Source organism: Parasteatoda tepidariorum, chromosome 3 (assembly GCF_982258835.1).
Source record: "Parasteatoda tepidariorum strain Cologne lab strain chromosome 3, Ptep-v5.0, whole genome shotgun sequence".
NCBI lineage: Eukaryota > Metazoa > Arthropoda > Arachnida > Araneae > Theridiidae > Parasteatoda > Parasteatoda tepidariorum.
This window is the reverse complement of record NC_141757.1, coordinates 63340118-63362971: the sequence shown is the minus strand read 5'-3', so window position 1 is coordinate 63362971 and position 22854 is coordinate 63340118. Positions and strand designations below refer to the sequence as shown.

Here is a 22854-nt window from a genome sequence, read left to right as displayed (position 1 = left end):
CACCTCGTTGTAAGGTGAATGCTCTATCCCCTGAGTCACCACGACTCTTTTTACATCAATATTGCTAAAAGGCTTAAATACTTCACACAATGCTTTTCTTTCATATCGCACAAAAAAAAGAGATTATAAATATTTTAGGAAGGGCGCCAGTGCGAGATTTGCCATAGGCGCTTCCTTCCATAGATACGCCTCTGATCAGGAATGAAGGAAATAAATGAATGCAAAGCTTAAAAGAAACAAAATTTTTCTAAAAACAGTAGTCGAACGGAATACAATGATGTTTGAAAAAAGTTGCATTAAAGTTAACAAAAAAATATTTAAAGTAAGTCGATCTCCAGTGTGAAAACCTCCCCCCTCGCCACCCTTCTGAAATATGACAAGGGAAGGGACACTAATGAATTCACTGTCTGAATCGTATTTTATTGTCTTTATCTTTAATTACTTTAACTTATTTTCAAATCATATTAATCGTTTCATATTTAAATTAAATCAATAAGTTTATCTTTATAAAAGCGAGCATAAAATATTTTATTCTTTTTTTATCGATCAATGTAACGGTTAACCTTCTATTTCAATACTAATGTAGACTCATTAATTCACTGCCGCGCCTAATCGAAAACAAAAGTCTATTCATAACTCTTTATTATTAATTTCTTCCCTCAAATATGTTTCAGTTACATAGTTATTATAATTCCCACAGTTTTGTTGGCTACTCGTGATCACCAAAGTATTTTCAAACCCAATATTGAATTATGCGGAGTTGGCTTTGTTTTGGCTATGTTATATTTTGATAATTCGCCAATTTTGGATCTCCTATCATTGCTTCTCCTGAGTCCTCCGTTGAGAACAAATGTACTAGTATTTTTTTTTTATTATATACTTTCAATTTCAAATTTGTGGCAACTGGGGTTGTCCTTGCGGGCCTCCCAGTCCCATCCGTAAAATATTCATTGATGCTAACATAAACTCTCGATGTGGGAGAGTGTATTGTATTGATCCCTTAGGGGGATTTTCTTTTCTTTGTGATTTGGATATGGCCTGACCTTATTAATATGACTATGCAAAATTTATTTAACTGGAAGTCTTATTGATAAAATATAATTTTATCTCTTGAACTCTACAAATAATAAAAAAAAAGTTTTGTATTAATTATCCGGTTTTCATCTTCAACCGTCAAATTTCGTTATCCTGTTTTCATCACTATCTTCAATAGGTCAATTATATCTTACAAATTCAATTCATCTGATATCTGGATACAATTGATCTGGTCAATTATATCTGAATTTTTGTCTTAATAGGCCCAGTGACTTTTTCAATCTATTTCTTTCTATTTATTTGTATATTTTACCTCTATTCTTACAACATTGCTCATTATTTAAAGTCGTCGACAAAGGCAAAACTTCTCTCAGGAGTTGCCTTGTCTTCTGGATTGGGTTCAAAATTACAAGGCTACGGAGTTAAACACTAGTAGTCGTAAACCCGAAAATTGGGTCGGCTGTTCAACGACGGTTATAAAATAAAATATAAAACATTGTTTATTATAAGTATTTTTAACAATATTATAAATGTTTTTAATAATATTAAAAGTTTTTTTTTTTTTTTTAAATTTGATATGATAAAATGAAAATGTTATTTAATATCCCTAAGAAAAGAGAAGAATTTTGTTAGACCTAAAATGTAAAGGCCTTTTTCACTTTCTAAATAAATGGGACATTTTACGTGATAGAAATTTGTCGTTCAGTGTCGGAAAAAAATTAAGATTTCTCCTCTTGCCCTACAGTAGATTGATGGTATAAGATCGTAGTTCTCAGTAGATCACCGAAATCAAGCATCGCGGTCAGTAAGCTGGTGGATGACCACATTGATCAACCTGAGAAGGGGCCGAGAGTGTACGATATCGGTCTTCATTAAACCGTTCTATTGTAAAGTGCTTGACTTCGCTCTCATATCATCTCGCTTTTGAAGGGGGTCAAATTTTAATATATCAAATTTTTGTTTCATTCTTATAACTTTTTATTTTTGTACCTGTTAGGTTGTATATGTGGAAAAATATTCAAAATTTCTATTGGTAATGAATTTTACCTCCTCCACTAGAATATAACTATTGTCATTCGGTACAAAGTTCCAGTTGAAATTTCGAACAATATAGCTGGTCGGAATATGACTGAAATTTCGATTGACGGTAAATTCAATTTGGTGGTAAAATGAAAATTTTTTTTCTTCTTTTCTACTGGCCTAGAAATTTATTGTAATTTGCAATGACATCGGGTACGGTGCTTTAATTAGGTAAAAAGTGGTCGAAATTGTGATTGCCCACTCACAAATAGAAAGGGGAGTTATTAGTATGTAATAATAAGAGATTATTTATGCTTAAACAATTTAGAAAAAATCAATAAAATTACTATTTATGCTTAAACAATTTAGAAAAAATCAATAAAATTACTATTTATGCTTGTCTTAATAATTATTTTGTCAGCTGTAATTTTATAATATTTAAAGATTTTTCTCATGTGTGATTTATATATATAACGGTTGAAAATAATTAAATAGCCCCTTAAATTACTAAGTATGATGAAAAAATTTTTTAATTAACACTTTGCCCACCGATCGCGGACATATTTCTGTTTTTCAATAGTTAATTAATGCTGTAAAAAATTGCTCAGTGGCTACCTTACACTCAGTTCGTTCGGTCGGCGAAGTGTTAATGGATGGAAATAAATCGCCGGTAAAAAAAAAAAAAATTATCAGTTTTTTTTTAATTTCGCAAGTTTCAACAGAACATTTTTATTCTAAATAATTTACTTATTACTTAAAATTTAATTTATTAACTTTATGAAAAAAAAGATTATGCTTTAAAAAAAAAAGTAGGTATAAAAATTAAAAATTTTTAATAAACTATTCGAAATTTTTTGTGTTCGTCAACAGGCATAACATAATAAATATACATTAATAAATTATTAAATATAAATTTTTTCATCAAGTTTTTTAATAAACTAAATTTGGAATTTTATTTAATACAGTGCAGTTCGTTAAAGCAGCAAAACCCATTCATTCCAATAAATTCGCGCGCAAATGCTGTTCCATGTTTTATCGATTAAATTGGCGAGAATTTAATGATGGCGACGAATAAATCGTCCCAACCAACTGTAGAGCCCCGGTGACAGGTAGCGTCTTTGTTCTTTGCTTGCTCGGAGTGTTTTATAAGATTTCTTCCTCTTAATTTTTCGCTGAACTCCGCACAAACATTTTTAATTATCCAATAGTGCTTGTCTTAAAAAATGCATCGTAGTCGCCGAGATGACCGTCCCAGCAGAGATTATAAAGGAAAACGAACTGCGACCAGTAGTTCTTCATGTAGCTCATCGCCACCATCTGACTCTAGCGATCAAGATCTTCCTCAAAGTTTTGGAAAGGTTCAGTGTTACTTTTATAATAACTTCATTCTAAGAAATATATTACTAATTCATATTTGATGTAATCCCCCAATGATTATTGAAAATCAAAGTAATAGTTCTGATTAAGAAAATTTGCAAGTTTAAAATCTATTTGGCGATTGTAGTTGGCGAGACAGATCACGATACGGAAATATCCCCCTAAAGACTTTTGATTTGAATTACGAATGTAAATGGAAAGGAAAATGAAGAAGCAATCTGCCATTCATTTCTTATTTTAGCAAAATAATATCTGAATTAATTAGCTGTCTCGTTTTACAAAATAAGGCTAAGAAATTTTTTTATGGTATGTCCTATTTATTGACTGGGGTTTCTTTTCCTACCTATACCTTCTTTTTTTTTTTTTTTTTTTTTTTTGGATTAAATTTCAAATGAATACCTATTTTTTTTATTATTTGTATATCATTTTCTAATGGTGATATCACCTACTATTACCACTATATTAAATTGTTTAGCTTCATATTACGACTTAGTTATTATTGAGACAAATTATTTGAATTTTATTTAGAAAGGTATAGAATCCGATTGGATTAAATATAAAACTTTCTTTCAGAAATATTTTGCTTAATTATAGATTATTATTTACAGTTCTTAGACTGATTGTTCTAAAGGGAACTAGTATATTATAAGTGATTTTAGTTTTTAGTTCTTTAAATAATGAAATTTTTCTTCAAACCCAAATTTCTAACATAAAATAGCAGGGGTCTGTCTAGGTTTTTGTGAAAAGTACCTATTTTGTGAAAATTTAGACATTATTTGTGAAAAATTATATTAAAAAATCAACACAAAAACATGGTTAAAATATAGATTTGTCGTTTCTTAAGGGATACAAAAAAAAAATTTTAAGAAATTTTTTTTTTTGTGATTCCTAAAGTTAAATTTGTGAAACTACCGTTTTGCCTAAAATTGAATTTGTGAAGGTACCGCTAAACGGTAGTAAATTCGGCCCTGAATAGGGTTAACATAAATTCAGCCCCAAACATTTAGAGAAAGGACGTAACTGCACCCATTTATTCGACGGATAAAACTTTTATTGTTATTTTTACAGGTTATCTGCGCACTTGGAAAGTCATGAATTGTCATGATTTTAACTATTTTTTTTAAAAAAAATCATGGAAAGTCATGAATTTAGTTGCCGAAAAATCTAATTTTTAAAATGGAATCCCCCCCCCCAATTTCATGGTGTTCCGAATATCTGAATTTGTAACAAAATCCCTACTCACAATCATATTTTATTAAAATATAAAATGTTTTTATCGTGTTCTTTAAAAACTATGTTCTTTCAAATATCGAAAGAAAGAACATCATTTCTAGAGCGAAATATGTTTTAAACTTCTCTGGTTTCAATTTTTTTTATTTTATCAATTTAAAATTCTAGCTGAAGCAAACCAGTCATTTGGCGAATTTTTTTTTTTTTAATTACGAAATGAGAACAGAAAAATTTGCAGGAGTATTTCTTTCCTTTCCGATGAACAAGAAAAGTATCTTTAGAATATAATTCTGCGGGAAAAAAGAAAAAAAATTTATTTGCTTTTGTATTTTTTTCAGCGTTTTCATTGCTTCAACTCTTTCTTTACTCTGTTTTTTAAATCATGATGCGTAGCGTTTTTAAAAAGTGCTTAAAGATGCTTACTTTCATTATTTAAAAGCCCTTATAGGTGCTTTTTTCATTGGGTGTTTTTAAAAAGTGCTTAATGTGATTGTGATGAATGAGATTTTTTTCGTTACCATGGTGATTTTCGCCACGTATTATGCAAAAGCGTGCTTTTCACATTGTTCTATTCAACGTTTTCACAATTCATTTCGGCGTACCATCAGTCCTTAGCGTATGAAAGCCCCAATTATTCTACATGTTTGATGAAATACTTGCGAGTCCGTATGTGCGTCTATTGGGCTTCGTTCGGTGAGATTATTGCCTTCTCATGTGCAACTCTGCTGCATTTTGCAAGATAATCTCAATTTCAGACCCTCTGATATCGAACCGAAAAATCTCTCGATCTTTTTATAACGGCTAATATAATCAAGAAAAGAGTTCTTTGTCAGAAACTAGTTATTTCATCATGATCATCTAAAGTCTTTGAAAATTATTTTGCATTTTGTTGATGTATATAGTGCTTGAAAGGTACTTATTTTTTGTTGAAAGATTTGTCTACGCACCCTGTAAATTTAAAATCTATCAATATGAAGATGCAGAATATAACAGTTTTGGTTAAACTTATTATTTCAATTAATGTTATAATGCTTTTTTAAATTTATTGTTGTGTTTTTGTCGGAGCAAATAGTAACTTTGTTAAGTCTTAACAAATCATGGATTTGAAAATCTAAAATGTAGCAGATGCCCTGTTTTTATTGTTATGAATTAAATTTTTTATGTGGAAAATATTTGGCTTAAGCAAAATATTTGATGGAAAAAAAAGTTCCGAAACAATATAATAATGAAGTTATAGATATCCATATTTTGTTGCAAATGATAGATATTTTGTCTTGTGATAAATGACATTTATTGTACGCAAAAAAAAAAACGGACCACCCTGAATAACTTTTGATTTGATGATCGAATTTTCATGTTCTAAGAATTAATCTTAGTGGTTCGATGGGTTGACCTCAAATATGCTAATTAATAAGTGCAGACGACGTTTTAAGTTACGAAATCAGACACAAAAACGTACTTCTCCATATAAACATATCTTACTTTTGACGACCTACTTGGATTCCTGACCCCCAAAATATAGGGGTAGCCGCAATCTCGGAAATATGATCCCAATAGTTTATTTATTGGAGTGCTCTTAAGTTTGGACTACTTAAAGTTAATTTTGCTGTTTACATATTTCGCTATGTCTTGAGAACTTAAGCAAATTGAAAAAGTTATACAATCAATTATTAAATTCGTATATCCAAAGATAATTACATGCAAAAAATAACTTTTAGTAAATATTATTTTATTTAAGAATCATCGAACAAATTTTGAATTGTAAGGTACATAAATTTAACAAGGTAAAATACAAAAATAGAGCAAAATCGATTGAATAGTCCCTGAGAAATTGAATTTCAAAATATTCAGATACTTAAAGAAAGAGAAAAGTCAATTGACAATTTTACATTATGAAATGCTTAAGGTGGTGAATTCAGGGTTACGTTTATTTACTTTTAGCATGTGTAGTATCAAATCTTATAAAGTGGAGTTAAGTAATTTTACATATACTTATTGGTTTCTCTCATCTGGTTTTTAAAATGATGGATTCCAATTAATAATTCATTAATCACGTCATGGAATTTTAAAATTATAAATTGAGGGATCATCTTCTAAATTACTTAGGTACAAAAATAATGAGCTGCGCATTAAACACGTTTTCGTTTCGATATTATTCAAATCCTTTAAATTAAATAATCCTAAGAAACTTAAGCGGAAATATGTACTTAACACAACTAAAAACTTCATTGACTTCAAAATAAATTATGGTAATGAAAGTGGATGTGTTTCAAGCGCTTAAAAATAGCGGCCCATTCTCTAAACTTGTCAAACGTGAATGTGGAAAACAAAAATTGATCTGAAACATTTAAGATGTCAACGAAAAATGGAAAAAAAGGTGAAAAACAAAACTAGAGGAAAAACGAGACCGTAGACGTGAGTGAAACAGAAAAATTAAAATATAAAAAAACCGTTGACCGATTTTTTAATTACAATATTTCATGCAAAAAAAAAATTCATAGCATACCTTTTTATTCTCAATTTCTCTTTCACATGCCTTAAATCATTTCTTATACATGTTTTTAAAAAATTTCAAATACCGGAAAAATATTCATTTTACAAAATTTTATACTATTATAAAATCTATGCTGTATTAAAATGTCAACGAATTTTTTAAAACCATACTTCAGCATCATTATATCAATAAAACATTATTATATGTACTGCTATTATGAAATAAATGTATCAAGGTAATTCGAGTCTTATTACTGAGAACCAAAAATCAAATTCTAATAAGTTTTATCACAAGCTACATTTTAAAAACTAATCAAAAATTAGAATTTTCTTAATTTTGTAAAAATGAACAATTACATTAAAAGCTAAAGTTAATACATATGCTGTTCTAAAATAACTTTTAATTTTACAAAGTCTTGTTGAATAATATTCCAATATTTAAATGCCCCACAAATATCAACACTCCTGAGGCTCTAAGCATTCCTGCTTCCTTTAAAAACGCAGAGCACTTATCTACCTGAAAAAAGAATACATCTCAACGACATATTTCTTTCTCCTAAGAAAAAAAAAAGGGGGGGGGGGACTTATGTGTGGGAGGGAGAAGGAGAGAACCTACTATCATTGCTCTATATCAGTGTTCCCCAACCCCCGGTCCACTGACTACCGGTCGTGGATCAAATGGTACCGGACCGCCCATTTCATTGAAACTAAATTTAAATTCCTAGGTTTATACCCCAAATTAAAAATATCTGTGTTCCATTAAAATTTTATTTATTTAAAAAAAGCGTCCCCCGGAGGTAGTGACATAAATTTTTTAATGTTTGTAATCAGGGGTCTGTTTAGAAGAAATTTGGGTCCGTTAACGGACCCTTCACAAAATATCTTTCCATAAAAACGGACCCTTCACAAAATGATTTTTCTTTTAATCGGACCCTTCACAAATTTGTTTATCTTCATTATTGTTTTGTTAATCGAATAAATCCTTTCCAGGGGGGAAAACAAGAAAGATGGATGAAAACGAATTAAGTTTCGTCTTCGGCAGACGATTCTTCCATTATTCGTCCGAAATGAATATTCTGCGTTCAGCAGTATAGGCTAAATACCAAATATTTGCATGTTGCATCATCTCTAATTTAGAAGCTGCAATCGCTGTTTATTTTTGAAAATTTAATTTTTTTATTATAATTTTACAGTGCTGAGCATAATCTTGTATGTCTTTACAATTTAAAAACTCCTTGAAAAAGTTTTTTGCAATAACCGGACCCTATTTTCATAAAAGCGGACCCTGGTTGAAAGAATGTGAGTAATTTTTTCCCAATTTCACGAAAAACGGACCTTTCACAAAATGTCTGGACAGACCCCTGGTAATGTATCATTGTCTCCGATTATCCCCAGATGGAACCGTCTCATTGCAAAGAAACAATCTCAGGATTCTTATTGATTTAACGTTCTAGAAAGTTAAAATGTTAAATCACTTTATATTTATTTTTTATTGTAACTGTATTTTATTTTAAAGGCATGTTTAAATACAATTAAATTAAAATTAATAAATCAAAATTATCTAAAATATAAACAATCAACGTCCCTTCCCCCCAGCATGCCGCGGTAAAATTATCAAACGTTAACAGGTTCGCGGTGATAAAAAGGTTGGGGAACACTACTCTATATGATAGAAACAGATTCCATCTCTCCGTAAATTCTTTTCAGGCGAAATCTTATTTTTACTAAGCTATTAAAGTTCTGCTATTGTTTATAAACAAGTTTTTTATTTTAGGTCTTTGAAACAACCAAGGATGATGATGATGATGATAATACCAATGTGCTTCAAAGAATGTCAAAGAAGTTCGTCGGTACTCCATTGGGTGCTCTAACTAAGTGTCTGGAGAATAGAAAGATTAAGGTACTTATTCTCTCATTTATCCCTTTATTCTTTCATATATCTCAATTTTGAAAGAAAATAATTTATTAAAGTGCTTTTGGAATTGAAGTTACATAAAAAATTATCTCAGTTTATTACATAAAACTAATATTACTTTTAAGACTATTTTTCCTTGGTGTAAAAATGGGTGTAATTTGTTAAATTTTAAATACTGTATTTTTGAACTTGTATGCTTATAAATATAAAAGTTGTGAAATCAGTAGCAGTAACTACCGATGAAAAGAAATCGACGACGAAATCACGCGAATCGGACTCTTCAAAAAGGGATTACTCAAATGCGTGTTTCATTTCGAGATTTAGTTGTTGTGATAAATAATATCGTATTAAAAATATTGGATTTTTAAAAAAGTGGAGATCAACACCAATAACAGCCAAAATATGGATAGAATCATTGCGTTGAATGCGCGATTCGAATTTCCCATATTGTCTGAAATGTAAAACCATGTGAAAATTAATAACTGCCTTAATACAATCGAAACACAACATGAATTTATGATACTATCGGCGTAAATTGAGCGCGTCAAAAAGTGATTAGTTAAATGCGCGATTCAAATTATGATCGTGTAAAATAATATCAACTGAGACATAACCGGAATTTTAAAAACCACGTGGAAATCGGTTGCACCAGTAATAACTGAGGATTGTTAAATATCCTCAGTGGTAGACGGATCATGGGTTAGAGTCCCATACCTGCCAACTTTTAATCCCTTTCATTTTTCCCAGTGGTATTAAAATGGAATTAAAACTTCAATTTTAAGCAAACAAATATGTTGTATTTGCGATAACTTCAGATGGCAACCATGATAGTAACGCACATTAATATATGTGCTTAATTTTTGTAAGAATAGTGGTGATCAAAATCATTTAAAAATTAAGTTTATAAAAGAAAAAATAGTATATATTTACTACCACTTTAAATATGAAAATAAAATCTTCCGGAAAACCCGGAAGAGTTGGCAGGTATGGAGTCCCCTTACTGTTAGGCTAACCGTGGGAGGTTCTCGTGGTCTTCCTCTCCATGTAACGCAAATGCGGGTTAGTTCCATCAAAAAGTCCACCACGAAGGCAAATTTCTCCCAATACTTGATCCAGGAGTGCCCTTGTCTTCTGGATTGGGTTCAAAATTACAAGGCTACGGAGTTGAACATTAGTAGTCGTAATCCCAAAAATTGGGTCGGCTGTTCAATGACGGTTATAAAATAAAATAACTGAGGATTAATTTATTTTCTTAATATCACGAGAATAGTAGTAATAATTAGGGATGTAACAATATTCGGCCCTTTTCGCCGAATGTTCGGCTAAGTATTATTTGGATATTTTGATAAAGTTTTTTTTTTTTGGAGAAAATTTAATGGATTTAAACAAAGAATAATCTAAAATCGAATTTTTTACTATTTACTGTAGGAAATAGTTTTTACACATATTTGTTAAGTTCTGAAACTTGTTAATTTATGTTCTGAAAAACACCTGGAAAAGCGAAATTTGAAGAATGGAAACCAGATCACTTTATACTGAAACATGAGTTCTGCAATGCTTTTTTTCTTTTTTAATTATATTCAGTCAAGTCAATTTCCTCAAATTTTTTTTTCAACAATTAATGTTGTAAAAATTTGTAAGTATTTTTTCATTTATTTTTGTTTTTCTGTTATAACTAAGCGAAGCATGTTAACGGTGCGTTTCTAATACACTTTTTTTCTTTTATCGTCTCTTTTTTCTTGTAAGTAAAACAAATAACTGATTCTCAACGTTTAAGATATATTTCAGAACTAAGAAAAAATTTTTTATTAACTTTTCTTTTTATCAGAATATTTATTATGACAGCATTATTTCAAGAGCGTTTCTAATGAACATTATTTTTTTATGGTTGCGTTTTTTAAAAAAAATAAAGCAGTGCGAAAATTTTCGTGTTAAATCTCTTGTTTAATTAAGAACGATTTTTATTTTGTTTTCTACCTAGCTTTTTCCTTTTCAAAAAACTTAAAAATTTTATTATGACGCAGCAATTAAAAAGGTTTATATTAAACTTTAATCTTCACTTTTTCTTGAAAATACGGTTATTGGAAAACTGAATTGTTTAGCTTCAAAATTAAAGTCAGTTTTTTTTTATCTTAAATATTTTTAATTATATTATCTTAAAGATTTCCATTAAAGTTTTTTTCCTTTTACCCCATATTAATAGACAGATAAGATTTGTTAATTTTTCAATTATGATTCAATTTATTTCTATATAAAAATAATATTTTATTAATAATTTTTTAAAAAAAATTGCTGTTTAAAAATTTTACTATGCGATATTCGGCATAAAAATATTGTACGTAGCATAAAAATATTGGATATACGTAGCATAAGAATATTGGATCGATTTTATTTCAATCAAACTGAAAAAAAAAAGAGAGACAAATGATGTACCGCATTGATTAATTATTTCTTTTGCTACAAATCTGAATTAGTAACAAAATCTCCACTCACAGTCATATTTTATTAAAATATAAAACATGGCGTCGTTCTTTAAAATAAAAAATGAAAGAAGGAACATAATTTCTAGAGCAAACTATCATTTAAACTTAAATGATTTCCGATTTTTTTTTAATCTATGTATCTATAAATTATATATATTTATATTATCTACTTGAAATGAAATTCCAGCTGAAGCTATTGATTGTCGAATTATTTATTTATTTTATTCTCAAATGAGAATAAAAAAATCAGGAGCATTTCTTTCCCCTCAGAATACTGAGAAAGGCATCTTTTGAATGTAATTCTACAGAAAAAAATTTTGAAAATACCTGCAGAAAACAGATTATAAGTGCAACTAGGGAACATATATGTGAAATGTGAATATAACTAATGTAACTTAAATGATGAATACTAAATATAGTTAATGCAATTCATATGTAATTATGTTCTTTATTTGTACTTTGTAAGATCATATTCGTAACAATATGTGTACGGTCCCGTGATAGCTCAATAGTTAAGATTGAAGGTAATGCTACTGTATGTAATAATTAATAAATATTTATTCAACAAATGTAATTAATTAGTTCATGCATGAACTTGCATTAGAGAGCGACCATACGCTCTTTACAATTTAATCAACAAGCACAAGAGTGAATAGTTCAAAGGGTTACATTACGATGATAGATGGCTGGCGCCATACAATCTCGCCAAACGGTAATTCAACACCAAACAATATGTTTTGTAAATATCAACAATATAAATGCCGATATTCAAATAAAGAAAAATACACTCTATAACAAAAAAATCGACGCACGAAGAAGGAGTTGTCCGATTGAAACGAAAATTGGTGGAGAGGTAGACAATGTACAGAATAGTAAATGATTAAAATTTCAGAACAATCGGATAATTTATTGCAGAGTTACAGTAACAAGTTCAATAAGGTGTTGACCCGCCTCTAGCCTGGATACAAGCAGCCACACGGCGTGGCATAGACCGATAAAGCTCCCGGATGTTCTCTTGCGGTATTTCCTGCCATATTCGATCCAATTGTCGAACGAGGTCATCAACATTCCGTGCCAGATGCAATCGCCTTCCCATCAATATCCCAGACATGATCGATGGGAGAGAGATCTGGTGATCTGGCAGGCCAAGGAAGAGTTTGATAAGCTTGCAGACAGTTCATAGCAACACATGCCGTATGTGGTCTGGCATTGTCCTGCTGAAAAACAAGCCCAGGGAGCTGCAAAAGGAACGGTAGCAAAACAGGTCTTAGGATGTCGTCGACGTACCGCTGTGCAGTAAGTGTACCTCTAATGACGACCAAAGGGGTCTGGTTGTCAAAGGAAATGGCACCCCAGACCATAATGCCTTGTTCAGGGCCGGTGTGGCGTGCAATAGTGAAGGCAGGATCCCCCCTCTGCCCTGTGCGTCTCCAAACACGTCATCGATGATCGTCAGGACACAGTTGGAAGCGGGATTCGTCGCTAAAGACTATACATCCCCAGTCGGCATCATTCCAGCCTGATCGAGCCAAAACATTCATGCATACGAAATTTCAAAGCAATCGGATGATGATTTGCTTCTTGGTGCGTCGATTTTTTTTGTTATAAAGTGTAAATAACCATCGACACTCGTTAAGTGTTGTGGATTCGTTTAGTGCGATGAACAAAGCATGATGTGAGACAATTTTAAACCGCGTAAGGGTGCAACAACTTTAAATAGTTTGTGTTAACAACTACAAAGTTAAACAACTATAAACTCCTACATTTCAGTAGCTCTCACCTTTTTTTTTTTTTTTTTTTTTTTTTTTTTTTTGTCTCGTGCATTCTTTTTACTGGTGCCTCTAACAACAACAGTACTTCATTAAGCCTTTAGAAACTCATACAAAAAGATATCTAAAGGTCAATTGGAAGTTAAAATTAATATTTTAAATAGCATTTTATAGAAAGCTAAAATATCTTTATCATGGTTGCTATATTACCCGGCTTTACTAGGATTTGGGATGCCTGATAGAGAGCACTATTTATTTAGTATAATGGACTAATTAAAAAAACGTTTAAATCACTCATTTGTTTGTTCAACTGAAAGCATTTGAAAATGTGTTATTCTTTAATTTAAAATCATAATTGCTAAACATACTAGTAGGATCAAATATTAAGTTCTAAAAGATTTTTTGGAAATAAGAACACTTGGAAAAAGTACGATACGAATCCAGCTTTAGCAGGTACGCCTAAAAGATTATTTAAAAAAAAAATATTCAAATCTAAATAACTTGATCTAATAAATGATCAATGTGCTTGCTAATAGAAAGATGGAGTATCTTAAGTTTTAAAACATGAGTTACGCTTAGTCGTCCTACAACCAATCTATCTACATGTTCACTCAACTGTCACCTCCCAAGCTGTGGTGAACATAACTTTCTCCGAAAGAATATAGAAAGAATAATCTAATTTATATTCCGTGAAATCCAAATTGATTCAATTGGATTCATCTTTTAGAATAACCCTGTAATTTGTTCAAAAGCTTCTGATGGTTCTAAGTCCCCATCAAGATATTGCGAGTAATGTTCGATTAACTTTGTTTTATTTAAAAGCTTATTAATTTTGGTTCAAACAGTTACTAACATGTAATTTTTGCTTACAATTTATTGTTATCTATATAAACATTTTTTTATGTGATTAAGAGTTCCCAGTAGAAAAGGTCATGTTTTAAAAAAGATAACTGATTTTATTAAACTATTAATATCATCTATTTTTTTTTTTAAAAAAATAGGTGTGGACAAGAAATTTCGAAAAAGTAAGAGGCATCTGCACTGGATATGTTGTTGCATTCGACAAACATTGGAACCTCGTAATGGAAGACGTGGATGAAGCTTATTTCAAAAAAACGAAATCGAAAACTCCGTTCCTGTGCAATATGCGTGATGGAGAACGCTTTTCCGAAATACCGAAAAATATTCCCAAGAAAAAAACTCAAGGAAATGCTCCTTCTGATGACACCGGTGCAAAGATTGATACAGTTATTACCGCTGGCAAGAAGAAAAAGATACTCAACAAGAGGAAAAAAGGCAAAGAAATCTTGGCGAAGCGACATATCGAGAAAATATTCATTAAGGGTGATAGTATCGTTATGGTCGCTGTAATGGATTGATAATAGATATCCTGTTAATTGATACATTTGTACACGATTTTGTATCACTATAATTTTTTTCTCTAAAGTTATGTATTAAACTTTTTCTCTAAATGTGTGTAAATCTGTTCAAATAAATCATTTCTTTTCATCATTTTTTTTTTTAATGATAAACACATATACATTTGTCTTCTAATACCATAGCTGCAACTCGACTGAATTTTCCCGTAGACATGATAAGATAGATTTTTTTTACTCTATTCATTGTTTGCTTGAGTATTTACATACTTACTAAATAATGAAATAAGCCCAATTTGAAATAATCAGATTAAAAAAAAAAAAAAATTTCTTCAGAATTCTAAAATTTCCTTTTTTCTCAACCCTCTCATTTAAAAAAAAATGATGAATGAAAAAATACATTAACAATCTACATATGAATAAAAAAAATAATTTAAACAATCTATATCCAAGTTAATTTAATGTTGATCAATTGGAAATTCATATGTTTTAAGTATTACGCATGCCGTTTACATTATTTCGTAAAATTTGGATATTGCATGTTGGTACTTTTATTATCTGAAATCAAATATAACTGTTAATTATGTATGTACATATTGTACATTGCTGCTTATAATTGTATCTTTTAAACTGAATTCGATAATTATCGCCTTTCCTTTCAGGACTGTTTTTTTTATATAATCTGTCTTAAGTTTCAAATTTTTTATGAAAAGGGTCTAAAAAATTATAAAATATTTTGATTTCGAAATTATTGTTTCTTAAAAAGATCTTTATTATTATTATTATTTATAGATAATGTCAAAAATGATTTTTCCTACAGGAAAGTTTCTCAGCATCCAGTATTTATCTAAAAAATGATAAATATTTCGTGCTGCATTACGTGAAAGAAGATTACCATGTACAAATGCATACAAATATCTCTTTCACTAGTTTTACATTGAAAGAAGATTTTTGAAGCATACATAAAAGAAGTCCTACGTTTGGGAAGTTATTTAAAATTGCATAAAAAAAGTTAAACACCTATATTTATTTGGGCAATTGTGATAAAATATTTAAAAAATTGTAAACTATATTCACGAACCTTTTAACCAGGGGTCTGTCCAGACATTTTGTGAAAGGTCCGTTTTTCGTGAAAGTGTGAAAAAATTACTCACATTCTTTCAACCAGGGTCCGCTTTTATGAATTTGTGCAAATAGGGTCCGTTATTGCAAAAAAAAAAATTTTTCAAGGAGTTTTTAAATTTTATAGACATACAAGATTATGCTCAACACTGTAAAATTGTAATTAAAAAAATTACGTTTTAAAAAATAAACAACAATTGCTCCTTCTAAATTAGAGATGTAACATACAAACATTTGGTATTTAGCCTATACTGCTGAACGCAGAATATTCATTTCGGACGAATAATGGAAGAATCGTCTGCCGAAGACAAAACTTAATTCGTTTACATCCATCTTTCTTGTTTTCTGCCCTGGAAAGGGTTTATTCGATTAACAAAATAATAATGAAGATAAACAAATTTGTGAAGGGTCCGATTAAAAAAAAATCATTTTGTGAAGGGTCCGATTAAAAAAAAATCATTTTGTGAAGGGTCCGTTTTTAAGTTAAAATATTTTGTGAAGGGTCCGTTTTTATGAAAAGATATTTTGTGAAGGGTCCGTTAACGGACCCAAATTTCTTCTAAACAGACCCCTGTTTTAACTTAAACTGAAGCACTGCGAAATAAAGTTCTGAAAACCATTTTTCAAATAGACTAAAAAGGAATCAAAAAAATTTCTGCCACAAAAAAAAAGAAGAAAAAAACGTGGAGGTCATGGTTATAGTAGCTTTTTATCTTACGGTAGCACAAAATTTTAATTTATATCTTTCCTTTTCAGTCCAATTGATAGACAATATATGTATCAAAAAAAATTTTTTTAATCCCTTTCGTTAAGCGTTTATTTTTTATCTTGTTCATGTCAAAGAGTGTTTGAAATATGTATTTTTATCTGGCACAGAGCTCTTGTTGCAATTAAAGCCCTCTAGCTAGTAGGAAAGTGGTCGAAATCTCCATTGCAAACTTAGTCTTTAATGAAAAAATTTCAAATTTAGAGATAGTACTACTGAAAATTCAGATTAAATTTTCTTGTATGAAAAAAAAAGATTTTAATTTTCCTTTTTTTTTCTTTGAAAAAATCATATGAGGATGTATTATTTAATTCGAGGAGATTATTTGTAAATACATACCACTCGTAGCATTGAAATGAGAAAACGTATGACCATGTATTTTCGAATGAATTTTTTTCAACCTCAAATTGGAATCATTGAAACACGTTTTTATTGTTTTGCTTGCTTAAAATAATTGTTCATGTTTGGTTACAGTTATTTCAAACTTGATTTAATAATAAATGCATATATTTAGTGGGAACCTTCTTCGTGACTGCTTTGAAGTATAAATATATTCCACGGCTATTAATTTTAATGAGCAAGGTGAGTTGCAAGGCAACAGTAGTTATTTACTCTTTGTATCACTGCATTAAATGCACATCGTTTCTGCTAAGTGATCAATGAAAATTTTCAGATGTTTCACAGTTTCGTTTTTTTTCTTCTCCTTTTGTAAATTACGATACATGGATGATGATACAAGATGGTCTATCAAACCCTTTGAGAACAAGTAAGTAAGAAAAAGTATTTTTCATAAATGAAAGCTTCTGAGTGTGTTACTATTATTTCAAAAAATTTAATTATGTCAAAATAATCCAAGATTAAGTAGGGTAAAAGATGACTGAATCAGCAATACCCAGTAACAAACTTAGAGAATTGGTAAAGAAAATTGAATTTTCTTTTTTAATTTATAAACTAGTTGCTTAAACTTTCATTCGTTTCGTTTAGTTGACCATACATCCTGAAAATTTGATTAAGACTATCGTTATCGCATTAACTTGTACACTGGATAACTAGGCTATAGTTCTAATCATTGCTTGAAAGTTTTTCCTCTATAAAGTACTCTTAGACACAGGTTTTTCCGAATATACTTCCATTTTCTAAAAAAAATATTAATAAATTAACCCATTCCCTTCAGCCGTTACGTGTGTGTAATACTTATTAAAAATGTAAAAGTCATGTTTGGAAGGGAAAAAAATGGTAGGGAATTAGCGCTTATGCTAAGTTAATAGTTTTTCTTGAGACAATTACTTGAGTAAAAAAAAAATATTGCTAATTCATAATTTCAGATCAAAATGTAAATATATATTTATATATCAATATACAATATTAACATTGGTCCTCCTCACACTATTGCATTGATACATTTTGCTTTGCCTACATTAATACAGTATCAAAAAGCACAAATCTTTGTGAATATAATCGTGTGAGTTTTTAACGAGAATATATCTTAATTTTTAATAAATTATTTTACAGTTTTTTAATATTTTTTTTATTGAAAAACTTTTTTTTACTTTTTTGTGTTCTTTAGTTTCATAAGTGTTATTATATTATGTTGTGTGCTGCATATCTATATATATACATTAACAACATAAATAATCTGAAATTTTTTCTACATACATATTGAGACAACATTTCAATGGCAATTTGTTTAGCTTTCTATTTTGAACATGATCGTGCTAAGGTCTCATAAAAAAAACTCCCTGCAATTAAAAAACTCCAAATAGCTCATCGTAAGCTATAAAAGCATCAATAAAATCCATGAAAATGGCCGTCTCTAGACTTTCTTTTAACCTTTTGGAAAGTTGCTTTTATTTTTATTGACTCGGTTTACTGTCTAACTTCTTACCCTAGGTTATTCGAAATCAAGTCTCAACCATGAGAGCCTTTGAAATCAGTTCTCTTCTATACCTGATCATATTTTTGTCTGTTTTGACTCTTTCTGAAAGCGCAAAATTTAAACTCGCATACAAAGACAGTAAACATAACAGGGTGAAGGAATCCCAGCCTGTGAAAAGAGCTTCACTTGTCCAGTGTGCTGCACATTGCCTTAGGAGAGAGGTGGATTGTGATGGTTTCAGTTTGGATCTTTCGAAGTCTTGCAGGTTGTTAAAGGGAGACATTGTGGAAAGTGGTTGTCCTGGAGCTGGTTGTTCTGATAAAAAGGGTTACTCAGTGTTCAAGGTAAGCTAAAAAATATACAACCACTCAAAGAAACTTATTCATAAATTTTAAAAAGGCTAATGCGTATCAGCTAGTGATGAAAATCACAAACTTTGATAATAAAAAAAAAGTAAACTGACGATTAAAAATTACATTTTTTAATTGAATTTTCGATCAAAAATATTTATTTACATTTTTGTAAAAAGTTTTCTTAAAATACATTTTTCGAGCAAAAATAAAGTTATTAAAAATTCCGAACATTGAAACAGCGTTAAGCATTTAATGTTTTTTTTTTTTTAATTAGGGTGCGTAGTGTTTTTAAAAAGTGCTTAAAGGTGCTTATTTCCGATTTTCGTTTTTTAAAAGCCTTTAAAGGTGCTTTTTTCATTGAGTGTTTTTAAAAAGTGCGAAATTTTCCAAAATGAGATTTTTCCTTTACCATGTTGATTTTTCCATACGCAAAAAGACTGGTGTTCTATTCAAAATTTTTACAATTACTACAACCTGGGCCGGGATAGCCTGGTCGGTAGGGCGCTGGGCCCATATCCAAGAGGTCGTGGGTTCGATCCTCGCCGGCCGAAGACTCCCCGTGTAGTAAATGGTGACTGATGCACGTTAAATCTGTCGAGTCTCAAAGTCCTCCATGTTCCCACAACAAATCAATACCTCTGGGGGTACTGATCCAGGAGTTTCCTTGTCTTCTGGATTGGTTCAAAATTACAAGGCTACGGAGTTGAACGTAAGTATTCGTAAATCCATGAAATTGGGTCGGCTGTTCAACGACGGTTATAAAATAAAATAAAAAATTACTACAACCTCAATCTATTTCAGCGTACCATCGGCCCGCAAAGTATGAAGACGCCACTCGTTTTTCATGATTCAAAATTTTACGACTTTTGACAACCGTCAAAAACCTGCATAACTATATTTTATTTCGTGCTTAAAAATATTTTAAGTGCTTAAAAATGTTTTTGAGTCCTTATTTTTATGTTGCAAAATTTGGCTACGCACCCTGTAAATTGTATTTGTTATTTTTAAACATTTACACCAGCAATCATGAAATTATTTACATAATTATAAGCTTAAGCTGCACAAACTTTAATTTGAATTTTTTTATATCTAAATTGGAAGTTTTGATGAATTAAGCATAAAAAAAGGATGATTGTAATTAACCCATTTTCGCCGAGCTTTATATCATTCTGAATAAAATTGCATGTTAGTTTCGCAAAGTTCATGTGCTCGTTGGCCAAAACGATGAGAAGGAGCAAATTTTTACTCTTTTTTTCCTCCGACTACTTTAAAATGTTGTTGAAAGGAATGTAAGAGCTAAATACTCGTTATTTTGAAGTACATAATAATTATTTTTATATAATGTCTAACAATTATAAAGTAATGTGGTTAATAAACATTAAGATATAAATTTTTTAAACTATTTTAGAATGGTGACTTTTCATGTCCCATTAAAAGGGACATCGGAATGTAAAGGGTTAAAGACACTCTGCTATAGCGTTACATTCATTACTCAACATAATTGAAGTTGAATCTAAATTCATTAATCATTTACTATTTTAAAACATTATGTTTATTATAAAATTAATACCATTGACCAATTTGATTTCAGATACTTTCGAAGCATTAAATACATCATAATGAACTATAAGAGGTAAGTTATCTTTTTGTATTAGAAAACCGTAAGAACCGCTGCTGTTTTGTGTGTTAAACTTACGTACGTTACATTATGTTTTTCTGCAAGTTACATTTACACATAGGTTAAATTTTGTTTTACTTTTTGAAATTATGAAGGGGCATAGAAAATGCATAGCTATTAAAATTTGATAAAATTAAAATTTGATAGTTAATTTTATTATTTCTTAAACTTCTAGTAAAGTATACTCTGCGGGACACTGAAACCCACCAGAATGTTACTAAAGAGTTGAAATTTGACGTGCTGAATAGTTCAATATCGTGTTTCAATCACTAAATGTAATTAAAACCTAGCATTTTACACGTATTATAAAATTGATAAATAATTTTGTGTAGTTTAAAAATTATGTTAACTGCTGTCCATAATTTTCGTATAGTGGGAAATAACTTTCTTTCAACTATTTTAGTTTGACGAAAAATAGTTTTCTTGACATTTTCCTTTGGTTAAGATATTAAATATACACGACTGGCCATTAAAATTGCGACACCAGGAAGGGATGCAAATAACAGAATGGCATTTATTGGGCACACACATTATAGATGGAAGATCAAGTGATTACATTTTCAAGATATTTGGATGTATAGATCCTGAGGCAGCAATAGCAGCAGTTGTTCTCCCGAGCATCGAGTCGAGTCGATCAAAGATTGGATAGCATGGACAGATACAACATTCCAAGCAGCTTCAACATTATGCCACAATTCATCGACAGTAGTGACTGACGAGTGGCGGCTTGCCAGTCGTTCGGCAACCATTGACCAGACGTTTTCAATTGGTGAGAGATCAAGAGAACGTGCTGGTCAGGGCAACAGGCAAACATGGTCTATGTCAAGGAAGGTCAGGACAGTGCGGGCAACATGCGACAGTGCATTGTCCTTGCCCTGTTACGGTTGGGTATAGAATAAAAATGAAAAGTTGCAAAAAATGATAACAATTTAGAAAGAAAAAAAAACTAAAAAATTAATGGCCGGGTGAAACATATAGTTAGTACATTTTTTTTGAAGTGGTGTCGCAAAACTTTTATAACCCATGAGGAATAGTAAATTTTCTTCTTCAAAAATAAGTTCCAGAAGATAACAAGTATATTCTAAAAAAACATACCTCCTTCTCCATAGAAGCTACCTGAGTTTAGGATGAAACAAACAGAAAAAAACCTTGGCTAGTGAAAATGAATTAGTCCAGTTCTTTTTTTGAAAAAAATCTTTGTTGTTTTATTGGAGATAAACATGTTAAAAATCATCATATTGAGGCACATCATGTAAGGAATCATCAATGGCACATCCTAAAAATGTGGTAACTAGTGATAACTGGAACAGGAGATTGGACTTATTCTCGAAAAGGAAAAGCTGCCGACATTCTTTTTGAGATTTTTTTTTGAAGAGATTAACCAGCAGGAGATATCCCGATCATGAAGTTAGAAAATGACTGTGAAGGATTTCCATCACTGGCGGTGGCTGGTCAGCGGATCATCTTAAAAGCTGGAGATTTATCAGGAAAATTCTTTAGTAGACATTAATCCGAGACAATGAAAAGGATAGCAGATTGACAGCATGGCGGTAGATGAGTTAGTTACAGAGAACAAAACAACAAATAAAGATGGCGCAAGGAAGCCATTCTTCCAAAAAGCTTCTCCATCTTAGGGAGGTGGGAGCAAAAAAATATCAAAACTCCGTTAAGCGGAGGGCAGCAAATTATTTGACCATCAAATTATCGAAAAGCCACTCGTCTTTCGCGCTCTTCCTTTTTATAAGATACAAAAACTTAAAGTTGAAGTTGTAGTGCATGTTGTGCAAGTTAAAGTTAAATTATCTAAAAATCACGAGTTGAGACGAAAAATTGATTATACGTTAAAAGTTACGGTTGAGAAACACAACATACACGCGGAGATGAAAGATGCCGACAACCAGTGCGAATTCTCAGAAAAAAAAGGGTGGAATGTTCTCGAAAGAAAGGGGCTCTTCAAGGAGCTGGTAAGGAATTTTAGGGGGAGAATGTCCAAATTGCGCTACCGCTTAAGGGGCTAAAGAAAGATGATGAAATAAAAAATGTATTACAAAATTATAAATTAAGTCAAAAGAATTAGTATTATTGATTAAAAAAACAGGATATTTATAAATTAGGCTGTGACCTAATGTCACAGTCCTGCTGAAACGTAGAGTTATGGAGGCCTCGAAGATAAGGCAGAGCAACTGGCCCTAGCACATCATAAATGCAACGGCTGCTGTTAAAAGTACCGGCAATACGAACAAGAGGTGATCGAGACGTGTATCCAATGTCATCCCATACCCAAGTGATGGACCAATATGTCGAATGCAAACTGCCAATGAGCGTTCTCCACGACTTCGCTAAACACGGATGCGGCAATTA

General features: G+C 30.8%; 1 protein-coding gene across 1 annotated transcript; it reads left to right on the top strand.

The window, feature by feature from the left end:
• Nucleotides 1–3107: 3107 nt before the first annotated feature.
• On the top strand, nt 3108–14834 carry Lsm11 (U6 snRNA-associated Sm-like protein LSm11). Its single transcript, XM_016061456.5, has 3 exons — nt 3108–3413; nt 8930–9055; nt 14324–14834. The coding sequence occupies exons 1-3, from the start codon at nt 3279–3281 to the stop codon at nt 14699–14701; spliced, it is 639 nt and encodes a 212-aa protein (XP_015916942.3). The 5' UTR covers nt 3108–3278; the 3' UTR covers nt 14702–14834.
• The last annotated feature ends 8020 nt before the right edge of the window (nt 14835–22854 follow it).

Excerpts from the sequence above, each read along its gene's own strand:
- Lsm11 (XM_016061456.5), top strand. The coding sequence starts at position 3,279 with ATGCATCGTAGTCGCCGAGATGACCGTCCCAGCAGAGATTATAAAGGA. Across the intron at positions 3,414-8,929 it reads TTCCTCAAAGTTTTGGAAAG|GTCTTTGAAACAACCAAGGA; the intron begins GTTCAGTGTTAC and ends TTTTTATTTTAG. Across the intron at positions 9,056-14,323 it reads TGGAGAATAGAAAGATTAAG|GTGTGGACAAGAAATTTCGA; the intron begins GTACTTATTCTC and ends TTAAAAAAATAG.